At 53.6% G+C, this 11,408-nt stretch overlaps 1 protein-coding gene across 1 annotated transcript; it reads right to left on the minus strand.

Moving 5' to 3' along the window:
- Positions 1-1,797: 1,797 nt before the first annotated feature.
- KDELR1 (KDEL endoplasmic reticulum protein retention receptor 1) lies at positions 1,798-10,947 on the minus strand. The gene is made up of 5 exons (XM_030820977.1): positions 10,645-10,947; positions 9,844-9,944; positions 8,896-9,054; positions 3,778-4,030; positions 1,798-2,552 (listed from the first exon to the last, which is right to left on the minus strand). Exons 1-5 carry the CDS (start codon positions 10,733-10,735, stop codon positions 2,518-2,520), a joined length of 639 nt encoding a protein of 212 aa, XP_030676837.1. The 5' UTR covers positions 10,736-10,947; the 3' UTR covers positions 1,798-2,517.
- Positions 10,948-11,408: the final 461 nt, after the last annotated feature.

Raw genomic sequence — 11,408 nt, forward strand, 5'->3', positions numbered from 1 at the left:
CCTGTAGTCCCAGCTACTTGGGATGCTGAGGCAGGAGAATTGCTTGAACCCAGGAGGAGGAGGTTGCAGTGAGGTGAGATCACACTACTGCACTCCAGCCTGGGCAACAGAGGGAGACTGTCTCAAAAAAAAAAAAAAAAAATTAGCCAGGTATGATGGTACACGCCTGTAGTCCCAGCTACTCTGGAGGCTGAGGTAGGAAAATCACTTAAAACAAGGAGGCAGAGGTTGCAGTGAGAGAAGATCGCGCCACAGCATTCCAGTCTGGGAGAGTGAGACCTGTCTCCAAAAAAAAAAAAAAGGCGCCTTGGGCTGAGCAGGCAGCAATACAACCCCCTTCCCCAGTCATCCCCAGCGAGCGAGCAGCCCCGCTCCTGTGTTTTCCATACTGGGCTTCCAGGCACAAATCCAAACAGAAGGTCCCTTGACTTAAGAGAAAGAAACAAAAAACCGGCTGAAAAACCACACCATGTTGGTTAAACACACAAGCTCTGGCATCACGAAGCCCAGGTGCAAAGCCCACCTTTGCCACTCACCCCTCTGAACCTATTTCCTCATCCACAAAGTGCCCCCTCTGTAGGGATGCCGTGAGGGTCGCAGGAGCTCATCCGCGTAACACACAGTGCCTGGCGCATATCAAGTGCTCAGGAAACGCCACCTCCCTGCCTCCTCAGGCTTCCAGAGCCAGCCTCCAGGGAAGCTGCAGACAGCTACACAGTTTAGGAAGGTCTTAGAGGACATCTAGGAAGTTTGACATGGTCAAGGGTCAAAAATCCAAAAGCCAACAACAGCCAGGCAGGTAACATAAGTGAAGAAAATAGGCCAGGTGTGAGGCCAATCTGGAGAGAGACAAGGAAAATATTTCACTTTCCTCTTAACTTCGCAAACAAACAAAAATAACCACACGGCGTCAGCCCAATAATAAATGTAACAAGCCTGCAGCCAAGTCCTGGGGACTGTGGTGAAAAGAGCTGCGTCCCATCCATTCAGATCCAGCCATCTGTTGCCACCCAGAAATTAGGACCCAGCATTGTTAGACTGATGGATTTTTTTCTTTTTTAAGAGAAGCCAGAAATGTGAAAATCTGGTTTTTAAAGGCTAGCGACCCATTCTCTTTTTTTTAAGAAAACAGAATGCCTCAACAAAAAATGTCAAGTGAGGGTAGGACTGGGGCTGCCCATGTGTGGTCCCTGACATACATGCTCTTTTTTTTTTTTTTTTTTTTGAGATGGATTCTCACTCTGTCGCCCAGGTTGGAGTACAGTGGCGTGATCTCAGCTCACTGAAACCTTCGCCTCCTGGGTTCAAGCAATTTTCCTGCCTCAGCCTCCTAAGTAGCTGGGACTACAGGGGCACACCACCACGCCCAGCTAATTTTTTTTTTGTGTATTTTTAGTAGAGACGGGGTTTCGCCATGTTGGCCAGGCTGGTCTCGAACTCCTGACCTCAGGTGATCCACCCACCTCGGCCTCCCAAAGTGCTGGGATTACAGGCATGAGCCACCATGCCCAGCCAATGCTCCTGAAGGTCCTCTGCAACCCTGAGGGTTTGGAGAACCATCAGACAAGTTCTGTGCCAAGGTAAGAAGACTCTTCAAGATTCTCTCCAAAACCTCCTCCCAGCAGCACCTCGAGGAACTGCACAGCTGAGAGTCTTGGGAGACCCAGTTTCTCCTCTTCCTGCTCCTCCCGGGCCTCCTCGCCTGCAGATAGTCAACAAGGCAAAAGCAGAGCAGAAAGAGGGGCGGGGGCAGGACCCCACACACACCAGAGACAGAGTGGCAAGGAGCAGCGAAAGAAAGGTTTCATTTTCTTCTGTTTATTTCAAGAGAACAAAGAATCAACCATCAGTTCTGTACAAAAACATGGTGTGAGAGCCATGGGACCCTCGGGCCAGCCCCCTTCCCGCACTTGATCCCCGGGCCCCCCTAATTTGCCAAAAAACCAGGAGAAGACCAAAAAATTCAAACTCTGGGGGAAAAAATTACTATGAAAAAAAATCAGGGGAGACCTTCCTGGGCCTCCCTTTCTCCCTATCCCCAGTCTAGAAATTTAGTGGGGGTTGCAGTTCATGGCCATGGCAGGAGGTGGGGCAGATGGGTGTCGGCAGATTTAGTGTTTGGCAACCAGTGGGGCTGGGGGTGGGATCTGGGAGGGGGCCGAGGGGCCTGGGGAAGGGAAAAGATCTTGGACCCTGCCCCGGCCCATAGGACACTCAAAAACACTTTATAAAAATTGGGGCCACAGAGTAGAAGAAAAACGAGTCATCAGAATCCAAAACTAAAGAAAGATTTTTTTTTTCTTCTCTAAAAGGCAAAAAACTACAAACAGCCCAAGTCCTGAGCTCCCCAAGACCTGGATCCTCCGTTGTCCCCCTGAAACCCGGCAGGAGGCAGGATGGGGAGCATGAGAGGTGGTTTCTTAAAAAAGTCACCCCTGGGTGGGAAAGCTCTTCATCTTCTGCCGCCTTCCTCTGCCTCCCGCCGCTGCCGAGGAGAGAGATGGAGAGGACCCTGGGCTATGCCGGCAAACTCAACTTCTTCCCCTTTAGGACTGTGAGGAGAGAAAACAGGGAGGGCATTACCTCTGGGGCCCCTGCAGGGAGGGGACAGCCTCCCACAGCCAGAGCAGGGCAGGCACACTAGATGGGCAGATCCACAGGGAGGGAGGTCCCCCAGGACTCACAAATACATTCCTGGTTTCTTTCTTTCCTACCCCTTCTCACTACTGGCAATTTTCTTCTTTCTTTTTTTGAGACGAGGTCCCACCCTGTAGCCCAGGCTGGAGAGCAGTGGCATAGTCACAGCTCCCTGCAGCCTTGACCTCCTCAAGCAATTCTCCCACCTCAGTCTCCCAAGGAGCTGGGACCACAGGCATGCACCACCATGCCCAGCTAATTTTTTTATTTTTTATTTTCTATAGTGACAGGGTCTTGCTATGCTGCTCTGGAACTCCTAGGCTTAAGAAATCTCCCTGCCTCAGTCTCCCAAAGTGCTGGAATTACAGGCATGAGCTACTGTGCCTGGCCAATTCTCTATTTTTTATTTTTTTTATATTTAGGGTTTTTTTTGTTTTGTTTTTCTGAGTCAGGGTCTCACTCCATCGCCCAGGCAATCACAGCTCACTGCAGCCTTGAACTCCCCAGACTCAGGGGATCCTCCCACCTCAGCCTCCTGAGTAGCTGGAACTACAGGTGCATGCCACGACACCCAGCTAATTTTTCTATTTTTTTGTAGAGACAGGGACTCGCCATGTTGCTCAGGCTAGTCTCGAACTCCTCGGCTCAAGCCATCCTCCCGCCTCGGCCTCCCAAAGTGCTGGGATTACAGGCGTGAACCACCGCGTCCGGCCAATTCTCTTTCTTTACTTGTTCATTCACCATCTCTCCCACCAGAATAAAAGAGAAATGGAGGCCTTTGTCTATCTTTTCTCCTCCTACTGTATCCCCAGAGCCTAGCACCTGGCTGGGGACACAGAAAGTACTCAATACGTTCGTTGAATGAATAAATGAATGAATTTCAGTGGGCTGAGTCCCTGCCCTGCCTGGCCTGCACTCCAAGTGACACAGGGGCTAAGGACAGAAACTCCTTAGCCCTTAGGGAGGCAGAGGCTAACGGTCTGAATTCCTAGGAGGATGGTGGGCCTGCGACCCCAGAAAGCAGGCGAAGAAATGTTCCCTCCTTTGCATAATACAGGGGTAAGGAGACCCCAGGCACCAGGGAGGGCAGGAGCTGCGGACATAGGAGGTTCCCTTCCAGCCGCCCCACATCCCGGCTACCTTTGGTGATATAGAGGTAGAAGAAATCGCAGTAGAGGACTGTCTGGACCAGGCCTGCCACGATGGCGATGAGGTCGAAGAAGCCCTCGAAATGGTAGCGCCAGATCCAGTTGAAGAGATAGAGTGTGCGGTAAACGCCCAGCGCAAACAAATAGTGGCTGGTGATGGTCTCCGCCTCGCCGGTCTTGCTCACCATGAACAGCTGCGGCAAGATGGCCACCGACTCTAGGTAGATGGAGAAGGTCCAGAGGATCTGCAGAGAGGCCGGGGACACGATGAGGTGGGAGGGGACAGGGCGGGAGAGAAGGCAGAGGACGACATTGCAGTTACAGGTGTCGCGAAGGTGGAGAGAAGGAGGAAGGTGATCCAGGTGCTGCCAAGTGCCAGACAGTTCTGCCCGAGTTACTGGTATCTCTGATTTAATCATCGCCATGTCCCGGCGAGGAGATCCTATGATTAGCACACTTATTCTACAGATGAGGAAACTGACACCAGAGAAGGTAAGATACTCGCCCAAGACCATGCAGCCAGCAAGCAGTAGAGCAATGATTTGAACCAAGGATTTGCAGTCCGTCCTCATGAACACTTTGCAATTGCACCTCTCCGAAAGGCAGACTGGGTTGGAATCTTGTCTTGGAAATTTCCTTTCCTTTCTTTTTCCTTTTTTTTTTCTTTTGAGATGGAGTATCACTCTGTCACTCAGGTTGGAGTGCAGTGGGGTGATCTCGGCTCACTGCAACCTCTGCCTCTTGGGTTCAAGAGCTTCTCCTGCCTCATCCTCCTGAGTAGCTGGGATTACAGGTGCCCGCCACCACGCCCGGCTAATTTTTGTATTTTTAGTAGAGACAGGGTTTTGCCTTGTTGGCCAGGCTGGTCTCGAACTCCTGACCTCAGGTGGTCCGCCTGCCTCGGCCTCCCAAAGTGCTGGGATTACAGGCATGAGCCACCGTGCCCGGCCCACATGCCATTTCTTGTGGCAGGTTGCATATACTGTTCCCACAGCAGGAAAAGCTCTTCCCCTATACTGTCACACATCTGCCTCCTCCGTATTCTCCCAGCCTCAGCTCATTAGTCACCTCCTGAGAGGGACCCTCCCTGGCCATCCTTCCCCCAGGACTGTCACATCACCCCATCTTATCTCCTTCCTGGCCACTCACACCAGCAATTGAGCTCTGTGAGGGCTGGAATCCTACTTCTTGTTCACCCCGTGGCCCTAGCACCTAGCACAGTTCCTGAATGAGTGAGGAAATGGGAGTAAGCATCTATAAAGGGGTCCCCATGTGCTCAGCAGAGGCCACCATTTAGGGAGCAGTGACAACCATCATTCATGAGCAGGACAGGACATCATGGGACAGGAAAGAAGACATCTGCCAGCCCCCTTTCAGTCCCCAGCTCCCTGAAAGTGCCACCTGGGGTGATCTGTGATCTGCAGACACACTGAAACCTCAGAGAGCAAAGCCAGGTGGCAGGTGTGGCTCCTTGGTTGTCTTGGTTTGTGGGAGGAAGGTGGGGGGCACCAGGACATATTCATAACAACTCATGCTTTTCTAGCATTTACGACATCCAAGGCATCGCTCCTTAGGGTGTTAACTGGCCTGAGCCTTAACCCCATGAGGTAGGTACTGTTGTCATTCCCATTGTACAGATGAGGAAACTGAGGCCTAAGGGATAAGAAACGTGTCCAGATTCCCACTGAAGCAGGTAGAATCCAGGACCTGCTCCCAGAATCATCCAGAATCCTCCAGGGAGGCTCTCGTTAAGCCAGGTTAGTTGATGCTGCTGGGAAATGAACCCATTAAATTGATGCCCATTCAACTCTCACCCCTGGGGTTGCCCTTAGGGAACAGAGTCACAGTTTAAGGAGAGACAGAAGGTCTGTTGTATTTTTTTGTTTTTTCCTGAGGCCGAGTTTCACCCTTGTTGCCCAGGCTGGAGTGCGATGGCGTGATCTCAGCTCACTGCAAACCTCCACCTCGCGAGTTCAAGTGATTCTCCTGCCTTAACCTCCCAAGTGGCTGGAATTATAGGCACTCACCACCATGCCCGGCTAATTTTTGTATTTTTTTAGTAGAGACAGGGTTTCACCACGTTGGCCAGGCTGGTCTTGAACTCCTCACCTCAAGTGATCCACCCACCTCAGCCTCCCAAAGTGCTGGGATCACAGGAGTGAGCCACTGCGCCCAGTCGTGTTGCATTTTTATCTATTCCATGATGTCTGAATTTTTTTTTTTTTTTTTTTTTTTTGAGACGGCGTCTTGCTCTGTCACCCAGGCTGGAGTACAGTGGCACGATCTCAGCTCACTGCAACCTCTGCTGCCCAGGTTCAAGTGATTCTTCTGCCTCAGCTTCCCGAGTAGCTGGGATTACAGGTGCGTGCCACCATGCCTGGCTAATTTTTGTATTTTTAGTAGAGACGGGGTTTCAGCATCTTGGCCAGGCTGGTCTTGAACTCCTGACCTCGTGATCCACGATCCCCCTGTCTCAGCCTCCCAAATTGCTGGGATTACAGGTGTGAGCCGCCGTGCCCAGCCTGGTGTCTGAATTTTTAAAGAATATTTTCCTTAGGTCAGGCACGGCAGCTCACACCTGTAATCTCAGCACTTTGGGAGGCTGAGACAGGTGGATCACTTGAGGCCAGGAGTTCAAGATCACCCTGGTCAACATAGCAAAACCTGTCTCTCCTAAAAATACAAAAAAATTTTACCTGGGCGTGGTGGCTCATGCCTGTAATCCCAGCTACTCAGGACACTGAGGCACGAGAATTGCTTGAACCTGAGAGGCAGAGGTTGCAGTGAGCAGAGATCGTGCCACTGCATTCCAGTCTGGGTGACACAGCAAGACTTAAAAAAAAAAAAAAAAAAGAAAAAAAGAAAAAAGAGGCCTGGGTTCTGGTCTGGCCTCCTCCACCTTTAGCAAGCCGCACTACCTCCCTCAGCCTCAGTCTCCCCATCTTCAAAATGGGTCTAGTAATCCCTAGTCAACAGGGTAGTTATGAGCTAAGTCAAGGGCTTGGATAAGTGATCCAAGCAAGGTGCTAACAATGTTTGCAAAGTCCAGGGCCTGGAGCCAAGCCCAAGATTCCCACCACAGCATGATGCAGCCTCCCTCTGATATCTCTGACCCATGGGCCAAAGTCACCCTCTGTTGGATTTGTCTGGCCTGTACAGTGCTTTTAGAGATACATTTTGAAGGCCAGGCACGGTGGCTCATGCCTGTAATCCTAGCACTTTGGGAAGCCAAGATGGGAGAATTGCTTAAGACCAGGAGTTCAAGACCAGCCTGTCAACATGGCGAAACTCCATTTCTACTAAAAACACAAAAATTAGCCAGGTGTGGTGGCAAGCATCTGTAATCCCAGCTACTCGGGAGGCTGAGGCAGGAGAAACGCTTGACCCGGGAGGCAGAGGTTGCAGTGAGCCAAGATGGTGCCACTGCACTCCAGCCTGGGCGACAGAGTGAGATTCCATCTCAAAAAAAAAAAAAAAAAAAAAAAAAAAAAAAACCAAAACAAAAAAAACATACTCTGAATCTGTGGGAAAATTTTAAAATGAGACATCTAGCCTGAAAACTCCTGAATTATGGCTTCTGTTGAAAAGATCAGCACATCTGGCCACCCAGGCCTATCTTCCTATAAGGCAGGAGTGGGCACAGGTAAGAAAAGGTTACCCTGAATTTATGATTCCTGCCAAGCCCCAGGAGGCAAGAGATCGCAAACTTAGCACTGGCTCTCCCAAAATTCCTCCCAGGAGTTTGTACAGGTCCCAGCAAAACACCATGGAATAAAAATCATAACAGCGAACGTTTAAAAGTAAAAGTATCAGAGATGAGACTAAACTCTTCAGTCATTGAACATTGACACAGCACTTCCCACCTCATCCCAGACACTGTGCTTTATTAATACCAACCTCTCATTTGAACCCTATGACATAGGACCTGATTATCTCCATTTTACAGATGAGGAAACTGAGGCACAGGGTAGTTATGTGATTTGCCCAGAATCCCATAGCTGCTACATGGTAGAGGGAGGGTCCAAATCCTTACATTCCGATTCTAGAGTCTTTGTGTGTTTTGACACCAGGCAATGCTGCAAAGTCTCAGTAAATTCTCACAATGACCTGATCACAACTTTACGAATGTGGAAACCGAGGTACAGAGAGGTCAAGTCACATGCACGGGATCGTGCTAATAGAAACTAGCAGATTTGGGGCCGGGCGCAGTGGCTCATGCCTGTAATCCCAGCACTTTGGGAGGCTGAGGCGGGTGGATTACCTGAGGTCAGGAATTCGAGACCAGCCTGGCCAATATGTTGAAACCCTGTCTCTACTAAAAATACAAAAAATAACCTGGCTTGGTGGTGGGCATCTGCAATCTCAGCTACTCGGGAGGCTGAAGCAGGAGAATCGCTTGAACCTGGGAGGTGGAGATTGCAGTGAGCCAGAATCGTGCCACTGCCTGCAGTCTGGGCAACCGAGTGAGACTTTTGTCTCAGAAAGAAAAAAAAAGAAAGAAAGAAAAAGAAACTAGCAGATTTGGAATTCAAATTCAAGAAGGCTGGGCCAGGAACGGTGGCTCACGCCTGTAATCTCAGCACTTTGGGAGGCCAAGACAGGCAGATTATTTGAGCCCAGGAGTTCAAGACCAGCCTGGTCAACATGAGAAACCCTGTCTGGACTAAAAATACAAAAATTAGCAGAGCATGCTGATGGGCACCTGTCTTCCCAACTACTCGGGAGGCTGAGGCAGGATAATTGCTTGAACCTGGGAGGTGGGGGTTGCAGTGAGCCGAGATCATGCCACTGCACTCCAGCCTGGGCAACAGAGCAAGACTTTGTCTCCAGAAAAAAAAGAATCCCTAAGCCTCAGTTTCCTCATCTGTAAAATGGGGCTGCTGAGGAAAGTAAGTAGGTGAAATGCTTAGAGTAGTGACTGACACATAGCGAGTCTTGCTGCTGTTGTGTTAATTTCCTCTGACCCCAGAGCCCATGCACTGAACTTATGCATCCTAAAATAAGGCAGTTTGGGCATACCCTGCAGAAGGAAGCCTGTGAGAGGGTCTCCTGTCACAGCTACTCTGCCACAACCATCCCCCCAAATAAGGAGTCGCAGCAAGGCACCTACCTCCAGAGGGGTGAAGTCATGATTCACCAGGAACGCCAGAACGGCCGTGGGAATGACCAGGAACTCCACTCTGAACGTGTCATGGTTCCCATCGTAAGTGGCTTTGAACTTGCTATAAATCAACCAGACCGTGGTGAAGGAGCAGGCTATGTAGACCACCTGAGGAGGGGGATGATGAGAAGCAGCCTCAACTCACAGGCCTGTGCCCCAGTAGGCTCAGACCCAGGAGTCCAGGCCCCTCCCTCAGACCCAGGAGTCCAGACCCCCAACCCCTCCTCCTTCAGACCCAGGAGTCCAGGCCCCTCCCTCAGACCCAGGAGTCCAGGCCCCCCCCTCAGACCCAGGAGTCCAGGCCCCGCCCTCAGACCCAGGAGTCCAGACCCCCAACCCCTTCTCCCTCAGACCCAGGAGTCTAGACCCCCAACCCCTCCTCCCTCAGACCCAGGAGTCCAGGCCCAGCCCCTCCTCCCTCAGACCCAGGAGTCCAGGGCCCCCAGCCCCTCCCGTCTCAGACCCAGGAGTCCAGGCCCAGCCCCTCCTCCCTCAGACCCAGGAGTCCAGGCCCAGCCCCTCCTCCCTCAGACCTAGGAGTCCAGGGCCCCGGCCCCTCCTCCCTCAGACCCAAGAGTCCAGGCCCCCAGCCCCTCCTCCCTCAGACCCAGGAGTCCAGACCCCCGGCCCCTCTCTCTCAGACCCAGGAGTCCAGGCCCCCGGCCCCTCCTCCCTCAGACCCAGGAGTCCAGACCCCCAGCCCCTCTCCCTCAGACCCAAGAGTCCAGGCTCCCGGCCCCTCCTCCCTCAGACCCAGGAGTCCAGACCCCCAGCCCCTCTCCCTCAGACCCAAGAGTCCAGGCTCCCGGCCCCTCCTCCCTCAGACCTAGGAGTCTGGGACCCACACCCGGCTCCTCTGCCTCAGTGGGGACCAGAGAGGTGGGGTGGAGCCTCTACCTTCATACATGTGTTGTAGAGTGAGATGTAGTTGGTGAAGAGGTCCAGATATCGGGCAGTGAACACCACAGCAAACAGGACCTGGCTCTTCCCTGAAATTCCTGTGGTCCAGAGATAGAGAGAGAGAGAGAGAGACAGAAGGAGAGAGGAGGCTGGGGGTGGGCTGCATGGGCAATAAACTAAGGCACAGCGCCCGGGACCAGCCTGGAGGCAGCTCTGGAGTGCAGCTGTCCCCGGAGGCCTCCCCAGCCCGCCCCGCCTGAGCAGGGCCCTTTCCCACGGACCACAGCCAGGGGGCAGCCCAGGTCCCCGAAGCTACTCCAGCCCGAGGCTCCGTCCCAGACTAGGCCTCTTGGCTACCCCTGGCCTCTCAGGGTCCGCCTGCAGTCTGGACATGAGGTGAGGCCTAGGGAGGACCTTCCCTGACCTCAGGACCCGGATCCGGTCACCTCCCTCCCGTTCCCTTCCTGGCCGCCACGGTCCACGTCACCAACTCACAGCCACCTCCCCGCCTGCCATGGTTCCCTGTTCCCGGTCCGTGAACCCTCGGGCTGCCCAGATTGGGGCTAGGGGTGGCTGAATTGGGGGCCTAAAGCCATTCACATGAAACTGTATGCACCCCCGCCAGTCTGGGGAAGGGAACTGATCCCCTGGAGACCTAGAACCTAGAAGAGAGATCCCCAGCAAGCAGTGGGGGTGGAACCTGTGCCCCTAGTGCCCCCAAACCCTTCCTGAGTCCTGGGTCGCCCCCAACCCCCGCCCGCAATCTCTCTCCTTCGCCAGCCCTGGTGGGCCTCTCACCGGCGCACGAGCGGGACTTCCAGATTTTGAGCAGTAGCAAGATGATGGCGAGGAGGTGGGAGAGGTCTCCCAGGAATCGGAAGAGATTCATGGCTGGGGGGCCCTGGCAGGGCTGAGTGGGAGGGAGGCAGGCTGGCGGGGGGGTGCCCCCCGAGGCTGCTGGTCTGAACGGGTGGCTGGGCTGGGGGGACGGGAGAGGGACCCTAGGTGCGCTCCGCTCCGGGGAGGGGACTCTGGGAGGGGGAGCAAAGGCCGGAGCTGGCGGCGGAGCTGGAGCCGGGAAGAGGGAGGAGAGCGGGAGGGGGAGGAGTCCGGGTAGGGGAGGAGTCCGGGCGGAGAGGCTCCGCCCCCGAGGGCGGGGCCTGTATCCCCGGCGCCCCCTATCGCCCACCTCCTGCTTTGCCGTGGCGGCGCTAAATGCACCCCCAAAGCTGCCCCTTAGGAACTTGGGAGGGTCGCAGGGTTTGGAAAGTGCCAAATCCAGCACCGGCTCGCCCAGGCAGTCTGTGTCTCTGGAAGAGACGCAGTCCAGTACACCAGCCTCAGCCCTTGCAGGGATATAGAGGCTGCCCTCTGAGCTTGAAAAATCCTGCAGGGACCCGGAGGCTCAGCTGCCCGCTTCTGCCGCTTTCAGGCACTCTAGCTCCAATCCCCAAGAAGACAAGAAAGATACCCCACCTACTTCCTCCCCTAGACCCAGGACTCAAGGCCCCAGCCCGTTCGTCAAACCCATAAGTCTAGGTCCCCAGCCTCTCCTCCCTCAG

Source organism: Nomascus leucogenys, chromosome 10, assembly GCF_006542625.1.
Source record: "Nomascus leucogenys isolate Asia chromosome 10, Asia_NLE_v1, whole genome shotgun sequence".
Classification (NCBI taxonomy): Eukaryota; Metazoa; Chordata; class Mammalia; order Primates; family Hylobatidae; genus Nomascus; species Nomascus leucogenys.